At 33.8% G+C, this 21798-nt stretch overlaps 1 protein-coding gene across 5 annotated transcripts in view; it reads right to left on the bottom strand.

The window, feature by feature from the left end:
- The window catches only part of MAP4K3 (mitogen-activated protein kinase kinase kinase kinase 3), a 198672-nt gene that overhangs the window by 11637 nt on the left and 165237 nt on the right, over positions 1-21798 (bottom strand). For all 5 annotated transcript variants that reach the window (XR_014018527.1, XM_081264490.1, XM_081264487.1 and 2 more), the window contains 8 exons: positions 19240-19281; positions 15828-15912; positions 14279-14358; positions 10724-10784; positions 10525-10642; positions 8544-8602; positions 7097-7200; positions 3529-3700 (listed from right to left, as the gene is read on the bottom strand). Coding sequence is in view for 4 of the 5 variants with exons in the window: in XM_081264490.1 (XP_081120616.1) it covers positions 3529-3700; positions 7097-7200; positions 8544-8602; positions 10525-10642; positions 10724-10784; positions 14279-14358; positions 15828-15912; positions 19240-19281 (721 nt within the window). In the remaining variant the exon portion in view is untranslated. The remainder of the gene's footprint in view (positions 1-3528; positions 3701-7096; positions 7201-8543; positions 8603-10524; positions 10643-10723; positions 10785-14278; positions 14359-15827; positions 15913-19239; positions 19282-21798) is intronic.

The raw sequence follows: 21798 nt of genomic DNA, 5'->3' as shown, positions 1-21798 counted from the left end.
AAGTTTAAATAGAAGGCTTGGAGCTATGCTCTTTATATCATTATATGCCTAGTATATGCAAAAAGTATGTACTGAAAGAATGAATCTGAGTATCAAATTATTTGTATACATATAAGTTTTTTAAAAAAAAGCATTTTAGAAGCAGAAAATTCGACCTAAATGCAAAGAGGTATTATTTTAATTACAATGATTTATCAAAGTTCCTACAAAGTAAAAATGTTTAAATGACTTGGTTTTCCATGAAGCAATGACGAATACTGTATATCCAAAGCTTTGTGTGTATATCAAAACTGAATAGCTGAGGTATGGGTGTCTGTTCCCAGTTTCACATTCCCTGAAAAGCATGGGTATGGCAGGAAAGACAGCCTACCCTGCTTGTTTTCTGCTTCCCACTGTACTTGGTTAGGAGGATATGGCAAAGCCCTCCTGTAAGTCAGGCTAACTAGATCTCTGTAGCTCTTAAGGAAAACAACAACAACAACAACAACAAAACTGCTGAAAATTAAGAATCTGAACATGTTATAGACATCTACTTTGGCAGAAGGCAGCCAGACTATTGACACTAGTTAGAAGGCCAGGAAAATGAAGTTTTACTAATTGCTTACAACAATCAGTCCCGAAATACTGAAACTATCTTTAAAAAACACTGATGCCTGGCTACCACCCTCAAGATATTCTGATTTAATTGGAAGTGTATGACTTCAGGTATCAGAAGTTTTAAGTTTCCCAGGTAAACCTACCATGCAGTAGGGTTTGGAACCACTAATATGTACAATGGTGGTTTTGGGGACTGAACCAGGAGCCTCATGCTATACTAGACAGGCACTCTATCACCAAGCTCCACCCTCAGCTCCATCATATTTTTATCTGATGTAAAACCATAGTCATTCCCTCTATCTTATAATTTCAAACAGAGAGATGAGTTATATTTGCCATATTTAACTTTTAATGAAATAAATTTATTAAGGCAAAACCAAGTAATCAAAAGACCCTTGGAAAGAAGCTACCCAAAGCTGTATAAAATTCTTCTGTCAGAAAATAAGGCCTTCAGGGTAAAGAGCATTTTGTTTACTTTTATGTTTTCCAATTTATCAGCGACCAAAATTTGTTTTATACAATTTTCAATGAGACAAGGGCAACAATCAGTGTAATTCATGATATTTGTACAAATACCAAAATAAGTATATTGAAATTGTTCATTTGTGGATAAAGCAAAATATACAAATTAAATAAACCTAATGATTGATGATGAGAAGAAAAAAAAGATAATAAGGCCTTAATCCAACAATGAGAAAGAAAGGATTTAAAAGTAAAATGCTTGAGAGAACTAAGACATTAACCGAAATTCAGTGACAATAACATATTTATCAGAGATACTTCCTTTCTGTTATACAGGGAAGGGGAGACTTGGAAAGGAGGTGTACCAGCTGTTTGAAAGGCAAGATGAGTGGTTAAGGAAAAATGCAGAAGAGAATTTGGGGAGCCAAAGACAAGTCTCATAATGTTGCCAAAGGTGGTCATGCTTTCCTTGAAGAGCTATATTTCAAGTTTAATGTGTTAAAGGAACCATGTATTATGTCTAGGCTTTTGTGTTTTGTTTGTTTGTTTTGCAGTGCTGGGGATCAAACTCAGGGTCTCTGCATCTGAGCTGTATCCTTAGCTCCTGTTTTTTCTTTTTATTAATAATCTTCCAGTCTTTCAACAAACTCCTGCCAAATCAATATTTTACTGGCAAATTACTTCCTTAACATTTCCCTTAGTAGCCAAAGACTGTGACAAACAGCCCTTGTAAGACCTTTAAAAATTGCCGTCTGAAGTGGCCAATGTCTACTGTATAGCAAAACATTCTACTGTATTTTTAAAGGAAAAGAAAAAAAAAAAAGCAAAACAGGGTTCATGACAAATAGGATGTTTTAAAAACAAAGGTAAGATATTTAAAGGTCATCATTTTCAAGTGAGAGAGTTCAATCCAATTTACCATAACACTCAAGTTTTACTTAATAACTGTTATTTTGTCATAGCTCAATGTGGAAGTTTTAAACTACCATTAATTTTCTGTAAAAAGTTCACTACTTGGAGATAATATTTGCTAAAATAGTAGGGTATGTAGTGATAAAGGAAAGTTCTGCTATGTGACTTGGCAATGTAAATCAATATTTAAGAAAACGAATTACATGAGAGAATTATTTTCCAATACCTTCAACAAATACTTTGGAAGTGGCTGTTTAGACTATATGAAGAAACAAACTAAACTTAAAATGTTCTAAGGGCTGGGGATTAGTACAGTGATAGAGCACTTGCCTAGCATGTGTGAGGTCCTGGGTTCAACCCCCAGCACTGAAAAAAATAAAGTTAAATATACATACTTAGAAAGATATCAGGATAAAACGGATTCAATATGAAGTACAATCTAAACTTAAAGTATTCTAAAATGTCACTTTTGTTTTTTTAAAAATCAGATTTTCTATTAGCCTGAGATTTGTCTATGTGTAGTTCTTTAAGTATAGTCCCCATATTACTAGTACCACCTGGGAATTTATAGAAACACCAGGCCTACTGGATGAAAACTTTGAGGCGGGGGCAATAGTATGCTTTAACAAGTTTCCTGGTGTTTCTGATGCAAGCTCAAGTTTGGGGATTACAGGTATGTACTAAATACTCACTTGTTCACTAATATCAATATTCCTGGTAAAGTGATGGAATATGATTCAAAAGGTAAAATCACCTGATGCTTTTTGGGAAGGCAGGGCAACTGAAGTGCTATAATTTGCAAATTTTCAAGTGCATACCACTTACAATTACATTAAATACTTTTAGATTCTCTAAATTATAAAAATATTTTTTGCTTTTTTTTTTTTTTTTTTGCGGTCTGGGGATTGAACCTAGGGCCTGATGCATGCCATGCAAGTACTCTACCACTGACCTATATACCCGGCCCAAGTTACAAAAACGTGAAATGTTCAGGTTTTGTTTTAAATGTTTCCTATGTTAATAAGCTTTCATAAAGATTAATCTTTATATTTGTAAGCAGCATCAAACAACTAAATACATCTAAGATTCTTTAATAATAAATGTGAAAATATGAATGCAAGTGTTAAAATATTAAAACAATTTGAACATAAATAAACTTGTGCTTTGATATTTAATTGGTAATATTAATGAGCTATTTCTAAGTAAAATTAGTTTGGTGCCTAAGCCCAGGGCCTCATGCATGTTCACACATCTGTTCTGAGCTATACCCCTAGCTTACAAATGTGTCCTTAATGGTTACCTATACATAGTGTCCTTGAGAGAAACTGCTATTTACAATGTCCTAGTTTATGTCACACATTTCTTAAACGTTGCAAGATGACCCAGGCATATACCTCATTTTATAGTAAGAGATGTATTGCTGTAAAATTGTTTAATATACACTAATTCAGGCTCTTAAGCATCAGATCCTTACCATATTCATTTCTAATTAAAAAAGTGTATGTGCTTTGAACATACATATGCTTTAGCCTTAAAAATTCCATAAAAATTGCAAACCTGATTCTGTAAACCATGAAGAGGTAGAATTTGGATTGACAGTCTCAAATCGAACCACCTGGTTGAAGTCTCGCCCTCTACTGACACCAACACAGACTAATGGGTACTCCTGCTCAGGGACCACCAGCATCTCAAACATCCTGAGTGGGCATGGGATAGGGAAATCGATATGCTAGAGACAGAAACAAAAAAACAGAAAAGAAAAACAAAAACCAAATAATCTTATGAGAACAACATTAAGTTTTTAGGTTTACAAAAACATATAAAAAAGCTTTCTACTATAAAGATTGCTTCTTGTCACAGAAATGCAGGGTATTAAGAAAAATTATGAAATATCTTTAAATGCAACTAATTTTAATTTTATATACCTTCAAAATTATTTTTATATTGTTATAAAGAGAATAAACAAATTCACATTTTGGAGATTTAGAAAAATAGAGAACACTTAACTTCAGTAATCATCAAGGAATAAAACCACAATGAGACACTACATATACCCACCAGAATGGCTAAAATTAAAAAGAATGACAATAACAAGCATTAGAGGAGTTAATAAATGCTCATACACCGATGGTGGGAGAATACATTGGTCCAGTCATGCTGGTTAATTACATTATCTACTAATGTTGAAGATATGCATCCTTTATGATGCAACAATTACTCCTAAGTATACCTTCTAGAGAGAAAGGGTATGTGTACACAGAAAACAGGCAAAAATATGTTCATAGCAACACTTAAGAAAAACAAAAATGGGAAATAACCCAAATGCCAATCAACAGTAGAATGGATTAAAATTAAGGCATATTCACACACTGGAAAATTACAGATCAATGAAAATGAACAATCTATTGCTATATCCAACAACTACATAAATATAATGTTGCACAAAAGAAGCCAGAGATAAATGAATATATACTTTCTGATTCCACTTTCATCTTGTTGAAAATAAGGTAAAATTAGTTTTAATGTTTATGGATACACTTATCTATGTATATAAAGAGAAAGAAAAGCAACAACTTGCTAGGTTTCCTTCGGGGGAACTACTTAAAAAACATGGAGTGGCATAGGGAATGCTGAGGTGGCTCTTCACAAAAAAGGTGATTGAAAAAAAATTGGTCTTACACATACTTTATTAAGTTCATTCTAACATATTTTATATTTTTGTTTCTCTTATAAATGGGCTTTATTTTCTAAATGGTTATAACTAGTATTTAACAAAGTTACTGGATACGATTTAGTTTTTAACCTGGCAACTCATAATTTCTGAAGAAAATAAAAACGTGAAGCAGGGCTGCCTTAACTAATAGTTTTAGAGTGCTGGGAGACATGACATGGTCCTGATGGCTGGAATAGGCAGCTCTGTGTGCACCTGCTCTTCCGTATGGCCCTTTCTTCCCCTGCTGCCAGCTGCCTCCACCCTGTGACTACCAACTCCTAAATCACCTCTCTAGGAGCTTTCCCATTACCTGGGGCACAAGCTTTGAATATATGTCATATATTTAATGAGGTAAAACAACTGAAATAATTTGCTTTGAAATATGATTAAGAACAATACAGCAGAAAGAAAATAATGCTTATTTCTTTAATTTTTTTCTTAGCATGTAAGAAAGCCCAAAAGATTTTGACTACTTCTATTTAGCTTCCAATAAAAGCTAAGCAATGTCTGTAAATCACTAACAGAAGGGGATTTCTTTCTCAAGGGTTTAAATCAGGTGTTCTTGGTGACTGACAGCAGTCCTTACATCTTATTCTCTCTCTCTCTTTTTCTCCCCCTCTTAGCACTATGCCTAGTTTATAGTAAGTACATAATGTTTGCTGTGTATATCTTTTATTCTTAACTTTATGATAAAAACATGCCTAAATTAAGCAAAATTTGTTAGAAATGTCACTAAGAGGACGAATATAGGAAGCACAAATTTTTTTTAAAACAAATCTGATAGAGTCCAGTATAGAAACATCATAAAAACTAGTTAAAATAATGTCAAATATAATAATAAAACATACATTATAGAAATCTTAAAGCCAGAGAGGCACAGAAAGTGAAGTTAAAATTAAGTGAGGCAGGCCAGGCCCCATAGCTCAGTGAGTTGAAGGAAAGAGGAAATGTGAGCAGTCTTGAAGGAGACCTGCAGGTGAACTGCAGTGAGAGTCCACTATCTCAGAACTCGCACCATAGGCCTCCACAGTCAGATCAGGCCAAGCTCCTTGGTATCATCGTTGGGAAAAGAGAAGACATTGGATGGGTTATTTTTAAGCTTTTAAAAGTATATATTCCCTCCTGCATACTCTTGATATCCAAAATTCCTTTAACAGAGAAAAGAGCTTTCATTATATGAGGATAAATGCCTTAACCTATCAGATAATATAAATTCACTTGAGCTGAGGTTTAATCAGTCCATCAGTATATAATATGATGAAACCTTTTCATTTTGAAAGAGGTTAGGAATGAAAGACACAGGAAAAACTTATCTCTAGTAGACTAAGGAAGAAAAGGAAGGATGATAGGACTACAGAAAAATCAAACTGTGTAGACTTTACCATTCCACCTAAGATAAAGTATCCATGTGCCAAATATGTAAGAACAAAGAGAAGCTGAGAAAAGCAATTTTTGCCATAAATGGGATGTATTCAGTAGCTCTGCTATTAGAAAACTTATAAGGCTATTTCCCCTCAGCTTTTAGTTTAAAGAATTTTTGCTTCTGTGAATTTATTTGTGAAATTACTACCTAATTTCCATCATTTTAGCCCCAGTCGGGCTTGAGGTTAATATTGATGTGAAAACTAAAAATAGATTCTTAGTCACTTGTAAGATTTTAAGTAACAAAAAGTAAACTAAATATTCTAGTTTGGCATTATAAAAATCTAGAGAGAATCCTACTCTGATTAGATGCTGACTTCAGTCTCTATTGAAGAATCAAATGCTCATGAAAGAAGACCATTTAATCCATATTCAACAGCAAAGAAAACAATTTTAACAAACTCATTTGATATTTCTTTGCTGTAATTGAGCCTGTACTTTATACATTTTAAAAGTTAGTTTTTCCTAAAAATATGTTATAGCTGAGTAACAGTAAACATTTTAGTGGTATTCATTAATCTAGAGAAACTTAAGCAAAAAACCCCAAGCAAAAACTCAAAAAATATCCATGAGAAGAGCTGGGCAAATTAATGGGTAGGTATTAAAACAATTTTGTTAGGTAACCAAAACAAATCATTTTCCCCTCATCAAGGTCATCCCTATCTTCTCAAGTTAAACACTAAGCTGAGTGTTATTTCCCTGCTGTGATGGAGTAGGTCAAAACATTTTACTGATCTTTTAGCACCCTGTTTTTGACATCAAACTATCTATGCACATAAGATACTCTACTTCTAGCTCCCTATTACCAAACCCAAACTATTTCTCTATTGTCTTTCAGAACTTTCATCAAGCCTAGTTCCTTAAAACTGGGCAAGTTTTTACCATCCTATCACATAATCCAAAATCATTTAAATAATTTGAGAATAAACAGAAAAGTTTAACAATTAAGCTTTCAAACTAACAATGTCTTAGGTTGACTTTCATGCTTACCTTAATTAACATAAACTTCTGCATTGGTTCAACCCATTCTAATAGAACAATGCTAGTCTGAAGTGCCCCGCATAGGTATTTATGGCCTGTGTAAGGATTTCTCACTGTCAAGGCAAAAAAGCAGACGTGAGTTCTCTTATAAAATAAAGTCCTTATATTATTAGTTTCAAAAAACAAAATACTTGTTGCTGGGCATAGCTGTGCATGTCTGTAATCCTAGCTACTTGGTAGGTCCCAAGTTCGAGGACAGACTGCACAATTTTGCAAGACCCTATCTCAAAATAAAATAAAAAGACTGGGAATGTATGTAGCTCAGTGGTAAAGTGCCCCTGAGTTCAATCCCCAGTACATACATACATGCATACATACAAACATATGGAGAAACAAAAAGAAAGGAAGAAAAAAAGAAAGACAGGAAGAAAGGAAGGAAGGAAGGAAGGAAGGAGGAAGGAATGAAACAGCTGACTATTCCTTCCTTTTCTATTAAACTCCTAAGGTCACTAGAAAACATTATAGATATTAATCAAAAGTTTTTTTAAAAAAATTCTTATTTCTTTTCAAAAATTTGAGATAGGGTCTCACTAAGTTTCCCAGGTTGGCCTTGAACTTGTGATCCTCATGCCTCAGCCGCCTCCATAGTAGCTGTGTGGACCCCATTCTCAGCTTCATCAAATTTTATAGTACAAGTTTATAAATAATAAAACTGAATTTCTTCATATTTTGGACTTTTCTTCTACTTAAGATATAAAGTAAATGTATTTGAAATAAAAAAATTAAAAACTATAAAGAGGGCAGCCAGGTACAATGGTACATGCCTATAATCTCAAGAGACTTGGGAGGCTAAAGCAGGAGGATTGCAAATTCAAGGTCTTAGCAGTTTTAGCAGAACCCCTGTCTCAAAATAAAAAGGGCTGGGATATGGTTCATGATAGAGCGCCCCTGGGCTCAATCCCCAGTACTGCCAAAACAAAATACAAACCAAAAACAAAAGCAAAAAAAAAGAAAGGCCCTCTCCAATCATTCACAGTGAAATTCTTTTGAGGCCTTGCCTAAAGACCGTCTTCTTCAGCTGGCCCACTTTAGAGTTCTTTCTGCATTATACTCAGTGGTGCAGTGACTTATGTGCTTGCTTGTCTTTCCTTTTATAGTATTAATAACTTAATGGAAGGAAATCACTTTTTGTTTTTGTTGCATGTAAACAGGAAAATACTTGTTGGGGGGTAGGGTAGGAATTTAGTCTAGAGGTATGTGAACAGGGAAGCTACAATCTTCACATGACAAGTACAAGTTTCCACATACTAAAGGCATGTGGATATAAGCTCAATGAATGGAAGGATGCCTTGGGTAGTACTGTTTTATACTAGACTTTAAAAAACTGACCCTCAAGAAGATTTCTTAGCCACTCTGCAAAACAGGAAAGCTACATGGTATTGGACGGTTTACTTACCAACACAACACTTCTGACACCACTTGGTTTCAGGGATTTTTGCTGATACAGCAAATTTCCTAAATGTAAATGAAAATGAGTATATAATAACATGTAGGCAAACTTAATATATTATAAATGTGCTGTTACAGATAAGTGAAGAGGGCTAGAGATGTAGCTCATTGAAAAAAATGCTTGCATAGCATGTGCAAGGCTCTGGGTTCAATTCACAATACCATAAAAACCAAACCAACTAACCAATCATGAAACAAAAAAGCTCAATGAAGAAAGAGTGAGTTAAGAAACTAGTGCTGACAAAACATTTACTAAAAATAAGACTATTCTGGGTTCATTTCCCATGTCCTCCAACCAATTTCAAATGGAATAAGGACTTAACTGTTCTTTAAAAGTCTGTAAAAGTATTTAGAAAACAGAGTAATATGACTTTGGGATTTCCTATAAAACTGCAAAAATAATAAATCCTGTAAAAAAAAATACTGATAAGGAGTAACACTTTAAACTCCAAATATAGCTACTATAGTTCACCAAAGGAAGCTCATAACAACTCTAAATAATTATGTATATATCCAATTAAATTTTATATAAATAACCTATTTTAAGGAGAAAGAAAACCATGCAAATATTTTTATTTGATTTTGATTTTTAAAAAATTTCGTGCTCCAAGTGGTGAATTAGTTCTACTATAAACTTAGCAATTGAGAAACACAGATTGTTAAGTTACTTAAAAGCTAAGGTTTTGTTTTACTTCATTTGTTTTACAAAAATCTTGTTAAGGGTGTCTATATTAAAAAGTTTGTGTAAAATTCATTTGATACTAGTCTTAGAAACCTTTTAGTCAACAAATGAGGAATAGCTATTATAACAAAAGGAAAAGCATAGCATAATTTAAAATTCCTGAAAGTACAAATTGAAACCCTTCAACTTCTAAGTAATTATCTTCAGACATCAAAACCTCTATTCAATAAATTATTTTTATTCTAGGTTTAGAAACTGTATATTGAAAAAATTAATTTTGTACATGTAAACACAAATATATCAAAAGCAAAGGCAAGTGTGTAGGGGAAGGGGAAACACTGGGGAATGACACTGACCAAATTATATTGTTATATATTGTGTGCATGTACGAATATGTAACAACAAATTCCACTATTATGTATAGCCATAATGCACTAAGAAAAAAATAATGTTACAGTGGGGGAAGCAAAGGCAATACATGTGATGTAAAATGATAGGAAATAAATTAGTTTTAACTTTGCAGAAAAGACAGATTAAAAATTCAGAGAGAGGGGCTGGGGATGTGGCTCAAGCGGTAGCGCGCTCGCCTGGCATGCGTGCGGCCCGGGTTCGATCCTCAGCACCACATACAAACAAAGATGTTGTGTCCGCCGATAACTAAAAAATAAATATTAAAAAATTCTCTCTCTCTCTCTCTCTCCTCTCTCACTCTATCTTAAAAAAAAAAAAATTCAGAGAGGGGCTGGGGTTGTGGCTCAGCAGCAGAGCGCTCACCTAGCATGTGCAAGGCTCTGGGTTTGATCCTCAGCAACACATAAAAATAAATAAGTAAGGGCTGGGGTTGTAGCTCAGTGGTACAGAGCTTGCCTTGCATGCGTGAAGCCTTGGGTTCGGTCCCTAGCATCATGTAAAAATAATAAACAGATAAAAATAAAGATATAAAAATAAATAAATAAATAAAAGGTGTTCTGTCTAACTACACCTGAAAAAAATATATATATACACTTATAAAAAATTCAGAAACAAATATTTAATATAACTGGAAAGTGAAAGTAGAATAATTTTAGAGCTACAGTGTGATAAATAAGTCCTTGTTAAAATGTATCTCTTATGATTTTTTCCTTACATATAATTTCTATTAATCCCAACTGAATTCTCTTTTATTTTCTCTCCTATAAGTACACACTACAATGAATTATTAGCATATTTCTCCTAATAATGAAAATATAATTAAATATACAGTTACCTTGGCAGTATTCTATCAGGGAGTTTGTGTGCTGGAATAGCAACAGGTAACTTTTGCATTTGTCTTGCATAATCAAAAAGCCCTGGTAAATTATGGGAATAAAGCTGAGAAGCTTTACCTGTAAAGGAAATAAATACAATATAAGAGCTAATAATAAGCTATAACAGAACTGTAAGATGTAGATATCTAAAAGACTTACCAGATATTGATAGCAAGCAATTGTTCATCACATACAACCACGTACACCTTCGAGGGAATAGCTGATAAAAAAAACGTAGAAAAAGGTTTACAAAGAATATATATAACCATGTAAACATGTACACATTAACCAGTCAGCTGTCTTATCGATAGGCTCATTATTTAAAAAGTAAAATACTTTTAATAGAAATTCATTTTATAAGTATTTAAAACAGGATAATATACCAGCATAAATACTTATGTGGGACAAAAAATTTGCAATATAATTTCAGTCTAAACATTTCATATTTGAAAATGTTTTATTCCCTGCATAGTTTGGGGGCTATAGAGAGCACTCATCATAAGAGAATGAGTGCTCTCTATAGCCCCCAAACTATGCAGGGAATAAAACATTTTTAAATATGAGCTATTCCTTCACTTTGGTTCTGGGGTTGAATAATTAACTCTTCTGGTACTCCCCTTAAAATGTATTTACCTAGGCATATGCATATATTTGGGAGATACAGAAAAAAGGATCATGGTGGGTATAGTGGAACACAGAGTATGGAAAAGGGGATATGATGAAAACTCATAAATCATACAGGACATACACATGCATACATGCACACATATGGAATTTCTTACTGAAATCTAATAGGAATCATTTCATTGTGAATATCAGTGATTTTCAAAGTGGTCTTTGGATCATCAGCCTGAGCATCAGTTGCGCACACGCTAGAAATTCTGGTTCTCAGACTTCACCCCACACCTACTGAAGCAGAAGTTCTGAAGGTGGGCCCAGAAATCTGTTTTAACAAGAACGTCTTGGCAATTCTGATGCAAACTGGCTATACAGCCACTGATATATGTATTGAGGCATCCTGAGTTAACAAGCGTGATAGCTTAGGTTTGCTCTGGCAATTCCTACAGGTTATTCCAAGATAGACTGGGAAGAGGACAGGGAACAGGAATGAAGAGAAGAATAATGAAATGTTTCAAGGCCTCTAAGGCCTTTATGACCCTGAATAGCTAATAGAGAAAAACAATAATAAAAGGAGAGGCAATGACATATTCCAGACCACAGAGCAGTATACTTTACCATAGTGGCATGAAGCTGATTTTTATTTAATTCAGTGTTGAAGTGGGTTTATTTTCATACAAACACGTACTTAAGTATTTCTTTAGTATCAAATCTATGGATTTTTATGAGATTATATGTTTCTAAATATAAGTTGGTTTGCTTATTAAATACAAGGATATATGAAACATCAGGACATGACACAAATTTCATTCATATTATTAACACAGGTAATAATGGAAAGGTTTTTATAAACAGTTTTATTCAAGTGTTAGATTTCATATTGGATTTTTGTTTTTAGCCCAAATTTCAAAAACTCTAAACTTTTTATAGCTCTTTAATACCTACTTCCTTTAGCAAGGTAGCTCTGGGTGAACTATCTATTTAATAAAAAAATGAACAAGGGCAGATTCAAGACTTGGCCTAGATCCATAAATGTGTTTTCTCCATGACACTGTGACCTTGGGTAATTTACTCAGTCTCTGGTGTCTTAGTGTTTTTATCTGTAAAATAGAGCACCTATACCTCACAAGGCTATTCCTGGTAATGCACTATAGAAGAGTGTATGGTACTCAGTGAGTACTCAAGAAATGTTAGTTTTAAGTAGTAAAAGCAGAAAAAAAAAATTTAAAATCAGGATCCTATTTTGCTTCATTTTCTCACTTTGTAGTATCATTCCCAAGCTAGAAGACTTATACAACCCAGTTTATTTTCCCCAGAGTATAGAGAAAGTCAACCTAATAATCAATTTCACAGTAATATGAAAAAACTCAGGATTTTACATATTCTCATTCTCTACTCTCAAAGGCATCCCCTGAAAGGAAAAAAATGTCTCACCTTGAAGGGCAATGTTTAGCTCAGAAAATTTCAAATGCTAAAGCAATTAAGAAAAGAAGTTATTGTAGACTGGGGCTGGATAGGATTGATGTGTACTTTCATCTGGGCGTCTTAATTTAGGTGATAAATGTTCTACATGTTACCAATAATTTTGATTATCACTTTATAGTCAATAACAATATTACCACCTTTGAACTACTTATCTACTAATTACTACAAATAACAGAATCCATTTCTTCTCTTTCCCATGGTTCTTATGTACTTTTTAACAAGTTCATTGTATAACAATTCCAGATTAAAAGATTCACAGTACATCATATAGTTTAGGACCCTTTTAGAAAATTTGCTTTTAAAAATGTGACAAAAGATGGAAATGCTTTGTAATGAAGAAATTATAATTTACAGATCTCTGTTTTATTTTAAAGGAGATATTTATCGATAAAGGAAAATTAGTTACACATCCCACAAGCACTCAAAATGACATAACCAAATTGATTACACTGTTGTTCTTCTAAACTCAGCCTCTCCCCTGAAAACGACACTGTCATGCACCCAGTCACTCAAGTTGGAAACCTGGAGTTAACTGAGTCCTCTCCTAAGCCTCCATATTGAACTCATCATTCAATTTGGCCAATTCTAGCTCTTTCATCTTTCTCTACAAAGGCTATGGGCTGGGAGAGGCAGTATGGTGAAGTTAAGGATATGGACTCAGAGGCCACCCTGCCTGGGTTTGTTCCCCAGTGCAGCCACTTAGTAGCTATGGGCTGCCTGGCAAGTTACTAATCCTTTCTGAAACTTAGTTTTTCTTATCTGTGAATTAAGAACTGTAATGGGTTCTCTCAGAGATTCTATAGGGGTTAGATAATATATGTCAAGCAAATAAAATCTGAGGCTGTCACACAGTAAAAAATTTTTAAAAATTTTTATCATCATTGTGATTTTTGCAAGCTTCTGGGTGCTAAATGCCAAAAGCTATCCCAACTCATTCTAACAATGAACAATGGCCCCATACAATTATTCCAAACCCCATGTTATTCTCTGCCCTCTTTATCTCCACACCAAACTTCACTCCTTTACCTTTGACCTAGTCTCTAGTTTCATCTCCTACCATACAGCAAACACATATTTCTAAAACAGACCTGATCATCAGTGTGACACACAAAGCTCTGAGGTTTGGCATCTGTCCCCCTACCCAGCTCCAACTACTGTCACTCTTCTGTGCTCCCAATTGTCCAGTCACTGTTTCTCACACTTGCCATGTTATTTCACAACTCAATGCTGCCATATTTGTCTTCTTTCTGTTTGGCTGACAAATTTCTATGCATTATCATTTAAGGTCCACCTCAAACACCCCTTTTTCTTCTTCTCCCAGGAAGTACAGAGTGTAGGCCACCTATCTCTTTTGGCCTACACTCTGTATTTGTTCTCAGTGTGACATATAATCTGAGTGTTCTAGTTATTGATTTATGTCTGTTTTCCCTGGTATATCACGAGCTTCTCAAATGTAAGGACTAGTCCAGTGACTCTGTCTTAAGTATCTGTAAACAGAACATATTCTGAGAAGGTGTTATGAATAAAAGAGGCACCAAAGCATAAAAGTGAAACTTATTTATAGTCTACTTACAATAACTTGGGTGGGGGGAGATGTACCAAATAACATACCTGCTCCATTGATGTTTCATGAAGTTCATTAAGATTAAGGGTATAAATCCCTTCTTCGGCACCAAATATCAAATATTGATCTGTAATAACAAAAGTACTTCACTAACTGATTTCAATAAGATACTTTTATACAGTTTAACTTTCAGTTAAGTATGTGTTAATATAACAAAAAAATCACTGTAAATACTTTGAATTTTTTTTTTTTAATTTAAAGAGAGAGTGGGGAGAGAGAGAGAGAGAGAGAGAGAGAGAATTTTTAATATTTATTTTTTAGTTCTCGGCGGACACAACATCTTTGTTGGTATGTGGTGCTGAGGATCGAACCCGGGCCGCACGCATGCGAGGCGAGCGCGCTACCGCTTGAGCCACATCCCCAGCCCAATACTTTGAATTTTAATGCAAAGAAGAGGTGAGGCACTCTAGACTACTGAATCGAGTTACATATAAATATAAGGAGGGTATTTGGGAGTGGCCAGCTAGACTTTCACTCATCAGAAGGTACCACTGACTTGAGTCTGCAGTTACTTTTCCTAAAACCCCCTGAAAACAGGAACATGTGCACATGACTTCAGAATGTAAACCAGGAACAGAGAGAACAGATAAAAAACATTTTTACAGAATATTATTTTTCCAGGTATGATAAGCATTAACATAAAAAAACCAGAATCTGATTGGTATCTATAAAAAAAATGTTAACTAAAACCTGGGTTCCTGCTAAGGAACTCAATATCTCCTGGAAGATAGCAGAAGCCTGGCCTTGGCCCTACAGGATCTGTTTTTAAGATAAGATAAAAGATCAGGTCAAGAGCTTCTTCAGACCAAACTGAGAGCAATTTACAATGTCAAGAGAATTCCTAAACTGCCTAGCACTTACGACTAGAACTGGCAAATTTAATACCATGAAATGTGGGGTCAGACAGAAAGAAGTGGGTTTAAACTGAAGCTCTACCAATTGACTTTGTGAAACAATAAATCTTTTGGAGTCAGTTTCTGTATCCATGAAATGAAAGAACCGACCTTGAAATTTTAGAACACATATGTGTTTTTATACATATACATGCAAAAAGGTTCATATGTTTCTATGTGTATCTTGCATAGACAGGTATTAAGATACAGATATGGCAGGGGAACAGAGTCCTTGCGTACTTCCTAAAAACAACTATTCTGATTATGACCCCTTTTACAGTCAGATCCTCTAAAGTGGTCACTAGCCCCTGGGTTCTCATAGCTAAATTCCTTCAGTAAATGACTGTCTAAAAAATAAACTAAACTAAAAAATGACTGTTTTTGTGCCGCAAAAGAAATATTTCTGAAGGAAATCCGAGCGGTGTAGAATATATTATTACATTGATACAGCAACTCTAGTGAAATTTTAATTTTATGTGCCACCCAAACACTGACAACAGTATAAACAAACTTATGTATCTTAAAATTAAAAAATTATAACCAAATATTTTTCAGAAAAATATTTAGAAAATGAATTAAATCAAATGCTTTCATAGTCCCAGTTGAAAAAAATTAGATAACAGATAAAAACTCACGGTACTACCTCGTGTATCTGGGTTTATCCAGGATGTTGCACAGTGAATTTTCAAGGGACACCCATTAAAAACCTTTGAAAAACATGCACCCATCTGGAAAAACAAATAACTTCTATGAGACAGTGACAAACAAATGTCCTTATGCAATCATTTATTTTAATGAGAGAACATTCTGAAATTACTATGACCTTCAAACTTACAGAAATAAAATGTGTTGAATCAGTCATCAGCCTAACTTTTTACAGAATATTATTTTTTTCTAGGCTATTATTATAAATTTTTTGGTAGCACAAAGTTTCTAGATGCAACAATGAATTTACTTGAGAGGAAGAGAAAAATTCACTCATATTTTATTGTCTCTTTTCATGTGAACAAAGCAATAATAGTGAACAATTCTGCCTGATAATTTGTTTATAAGAATATCATTGACATGTTCCATATCAAAAACATTACAATATTCTCTGGTAAGAAGAAAACCATAATTTCCATAAAGATATAAAAATGTCTCATTTGGTTTCATGATAAAACTGGTATTAATCATTACATTTCATATTATAAAAGAGGTGTAGTTGATTTGAAATTCATGCATGTGCTTCAAACTCAAAAACATATAGACTCTTTTAAAAATCTTTCAAATAAATATAATGAAATGTAGCATTCACTTGAATTGTACATTATATTCTCAAAGGGCAAAATGTTAAGTTTTGAAATTATCATTTTGATTAAATACATAAGGTTTGCATTTATAACCAACTATTTGAGGAAAAATAGTACAAAAATATCTGGCCAGAGGAAACTTCTGTATTTGCCAGTCTGTTCTGAATTAACATAACGGCACTTTGTAGCACCTTATCAAATGTGGAGGCAACATGCTCAGAACATTCTGATATCATTAACATAAAATAATCATGACAAAAACCTTAACATTTCCTTTTTAATGACAGAAATGTATCAATCAATATTTTTAAAGATTTAAGTACCAAAAAGAATGACTTGGGTTGGCAATATCATCAGGTGGCAGGTGACCAATGATGTAGGGCTGAAACTGTATCACTTAAGAAAATCAAATTAATACCTTTTAAGAAGACTAACAAAATGTGTATGTTAAGGTACTGCTAACCTCTAGAAATCCAAGTGGCAAGTCAGGACCAAACAATTGGTCCCAACCTTAAGTTAATTTGTATAGTTGGATCTTATCTGTCATTCCACTGTTACCAGCTTTTCCCTGTCAAATTACACACCTGAAGTAAAAGCTTTATCTTATGGCCAAATGGTAAGTTTGCCTATTATATTTCTTTGTTATAAGTATATATATGCTAGGTAATATAAATGTTATTTAAAATTATATTTTAATTTATAAATTAATATTCAAATTACTATTTTAAATATTTAAAATTCAAATATCATATGTAAAAGTAGAGGTGGGAGGTAAAAAAAACTAGAACTAAGGACAGCTTAACGTTACATGAGGTTTTAGATTATAGATTTTTAGTGATGGAAATATAGCTCTCTCCATACTAATCTAAACTTATACATTGACTTAATATAATTTTAACACTATAAAAGAAGCATGACCATATTATTCAGCACTCCTATTACATGAGATCAGTAATGCTGAAAAGACATCTGCTTCCTTTTGTTTATTGTGGTACTATTCATGACAGCCAAGATAAAGAATCAACCTCAGTGTCTATTAACAGATGGATGGGTAAAGAAAATGTAGTGCATATCCAACATGGAATGCTATTTGGACTTAAAAAAAGAAAATCTTATTATTTATGATGTGTGAACCTGGAAGACTGCTAAGTGAAACAGGCTAGAGAAGGACAAGTACTGCATTAACTTCCTTATATCTAGATAAATATCTAGATAGAAAAAAAGTTAAACTCATAGAAGCAGAAAGCAGAATGATGGTTCTCAGAGGCTGAGGAGAAGAGGAGAAGACTGGGGAGATCTTAGTCAAAAGACTTGAAGTTTTAATTAAGAGAAATAAGTTTAAGAGATCTACTGTAATCATGGTGACTACAGTTAACAACAATTTACTTGAAAATTTTATTAAGTGTAGATTTTTGAATACTCACTCCAAAAAATAACTGATAACACATATGTAAAACAGCTCGACTTAGCCATTCCACAATGCATACAAATATTAAAATATCATGTTATATACTATAAATATTAAAAAATTTTCCTTATTAAAAAAATTTTAAAATATGAGGAAAAATGGACAACCTGGTCTAACTAAAACCAAAAATAAACAAAACCCAACCTAGGCGATGTCAGACATCTAAATTCTAGGGATATCTTAATAGGGTTGGGTGTTTTGTAATCTTAATGACCAGGATCTTTAATGTCATTTTACTCATGGGCAAGATCAAGGACTTAGGTCAGATGCTGCTCCAATATGTCTTCTAATTTAAAATTCTGTTTTTTTTTTTTTTTTTTTTTTTTTGGTACTAGGAATTTAACCTGGGGTGCTTTATCACTGAGCCACCCTCTTGGTTCTTTTTATTTTTTGAGACAGGGTTTCACGAAGTTACACAGGGCCTTGTTAAATTGCTGAGGCTGTCCTTAAACTTGTGATCCTCCTGCCGCAGCCTCTCAAAAGCTGCTGGGATCACAGGTGTGTGCCACCACATCCGATTAAAATTCCACATTTTTGATAACTGAAAACATGCTACAAAAATGTCATAACTATTTTGTACTCTCTAGAATATCTATGTGGCTTTTCCACATTTCTTTAAAAGAGCTGCAAACAGGATATCAACAAATTTTGGAATCAAGGAGCTTTAAAATGTCAAATTCATCATAATCTTAGTTTGAAAGACTATTTTTCAGATGCAATCACAAGTAACATTTAAATTAGCAATCTTATAGATAATAATGACCTTTTTTTTTTTTGGTTTGTTTGTTTTTTTGGGTAGTACTAGGGACAAACCCAGGGCCTTCAACATGCTAAGCAAGCGCTCTACTACAAAGCTAAACCTCCAACCCTTTTAAAATTTTGAGACCAGGCTTCCTTAAGTTGCCCTGGCTGGTCTTGAATTTTTGATCCTCCTGCTTCAGCCTCTTTTTTTTTTTTTTTTTTTTTTTTTTTAAAGAGAGAGTGAGAGAGGAGAGAGAGAGAGAGAATTTTTTTAATATTTATTTTTTAGTTCTCGGCGGACACAACATCTTTGTTGGTATGTGGTGCTGAGGATCGAACCCGGGCCGCACGCATGCCAGGCGAGCGCGCTACCGCCTGAGCCACATCCCCAGCCCCTGCTTCAGCCTCTTGAGTAGCTGTAATTACAGCTGTATGTCACCATGGCTATGAAAGTTCTTTTAACAGGATATAAATCTAACCTAAGATACACTTTTGAGCAATTATTTATCATTGGCTATAGTCTGAAAACAGCTAATGTCATAGTTTGTACTTACATGTACTTTAGGTGTCGGGGGAAGACCATTGCTAATAGGCTTCTAGAAAAAGAACACATACATGATTATATATATAGATTTCTTGCTGCTGTTTGGCATAAAACAATCCTATATTTCAAACACATTTATCTAATAAAATACATGAATCTATTCTCTTTGGAAAAGAAATCATTATAGGGATAATGTTTGAGTTTCCTGTAATCCCTTCCATAGTCCATTTACTTGTAGTACCTGCCCCCACCAAAACCAGTTTTATGTGTATTCTTTATTTAAGCAATTACATATACTCATGTATTTACACAGCTTTCTAAAACCCCCCCTCCTTTTTTTTTTTTTTCAGTGCTGGGGCTCAAACCCAGGACATCATGCATGCTGGGTAAGTGTTCTACCACTGAGCTACAGCCAACTCACTTCTAAACTTTTTGGTGTACATTTACAGAAATGTTCCCACATAAAACACCATTTTTCTATGTTTGGACTTGGCCTTAAAATGGTCTTGGAACATAATTTTGCATCACTCCTATGGCCTACTTCATTTATTTTAACTACAACATGGTTAACTACAATACTTTATAACTTAATTGTTATTGGATATTTAGGAATTGGATATTTAGGATTTTCAATTTTTTTCTATAAGAATAATGATGAAGTGAACACCTCTACTTAACCTTCTTAGCAATGTGTGATTTAAAAAAAAATTATCAGTCTTTATTTACTGGTAGGAAAACTAGGAAATGTCATGAAATAAGAAATCTACTGTATAATACATAATATAGACAAAGATCTTGAAAAATAATGGATACCTCAGCTATTATTTCCCACCTTTAATCAGAATATTATTCATCTTTAAAGAAGATGAAAAATTACCCATATTAACCATATAGAAAATAAACCTCATTAACTTAACACTATCTAACCTCTTTGCATTTCATTAACTATTAACTAATTTTATGTACTTCAGAGCATAAAATTTGCTGTTTTTGAATGGTTTCATATTTCCTTAAAATAGTAAATAAAATAATTTTCAATTTGGAAAACATAATAACTAATGCCATTTGGTTTTAAGCAGATCTGTACCTTAGTAATCAAGCTAAAGACACAGCAAGAAAACAATGACATTATTACTTGAAGGTTGTGTCGGTCTACCGTTTACCATCTAGTCAGACACTTGTATTAATTCCAGCAAAAATTCATGGATCAACTTCCAAAGCATATTAAATAAAATGCTAATATATGGGACAGATGGAACAATGGCAAAAGAATATCTTATTTAATAACTTTTGAGCTAATAAAACAATACAGAAGTGGGGCCCCTTGTGACATTTCTTACTCTGGTAACAAGATCATTAATATATCAATTGTATACTCATGGCATACTGTATGGGTAAGAGAATAAAATAAGCAAGAGAGCTCCACAATAAATTTGAAATAAGAAACACTGCATGGTAACTTTCACAGGCACAGAGTTCCATAACTTTCAAGGAAGTTTAGATGTCCTTCATAATTCATCACCACTACCAGTTAGGTCAGCTTACCAAGAGCACCCTACAAATGGCTCTTACCGTGCCTTTCTTATGATAACTGTTTACGCTGTGAACGTTAACAGGGATAGTATAAAGAAGGCAACTGTGTAATCACTATGTGGTGAATTCCTTGCTTTCCTTCATGGCTTCTTTAGTCTTTTTTTTTTTTTTTCAATTAAAAAAAAAAAAAAAGAAAAAGCTTTTCTAAGAAGTCTGAATCTTCGAAGGACAGCTCATCTCTTCTGGTAAAAGCTGGAGAGTCCCATCAGCAGTTAAAAATGTGAATGGCATATGATTTGCCCAGATTGAGTCAGGAAGATATACACTATTTATACAGACCAATATCAAGTGAGGAAATAGAAGAAGCCATCAAAAGCCTACCAACCAAGAAAAGCCCAGGACAGGATGGATACACAGCTGAGTTCTACAAGACCTTTAAAGAAGAACTAATACCAATACTCTTCAATTTATTTCAAGAAATAAAAGAGGCAGTAATTCTAAATTCATTCTATGAGGCCAATATCACCCTGATCCCCAAACCAGGCAAAGACACATCAAAGAAAGAAAACTTCAAACCAATATCTCTAATGAACATAGATGCAAAAATTCTCAATAAAATTTAGGCAAATCGAATACAAAAACATATCAAAAAGATTGTGCACCATGATCAAGTGGGATTCATCCCAGGGATACAAGGTTGGTTCAACATACGGAAATCAATAAATGTAATTCATCACATCAACAGACCTAAAGATAAGAATCATATGATCATCTCAATAGATGCAGAAAAAGTATTTGATAAAATACAGCACCCCTTCATGTTCAAAACACTAGAAAAACTAGGGATAACAGAAACATATCTCAATATCGTAAAGACTATCTATGCTAAGCCCCAGCCAACATCATTCTAAACAGAAAAATTGAAGGCATTCCCTCTAAAAACTGGAACAAGACAGGGATGCCCTCTTTCACCACTTCTATTTAACACAGTTCTTGAAACGCTGGCCAGAGCAATTAGATGAAAGAAATCAAAGGG

The sequence above is a fragment of the Spermophilus citellus genome (assembly GCF_964194105.1).
Source record: "Spermophilus citellus genome assembly, chromosome: 13".
Classification (NCBI taxonomy): Eukaryota; Metazoa; Chordata; class Mammalia; order Rodentia; family Sciuridae; genus Spermophilus; species Spermophilus citellus.
Note: the sequence above shows the minus strand (reverse complement) of the source record. Positions and strands in the feature narration are given on the sequence as shown.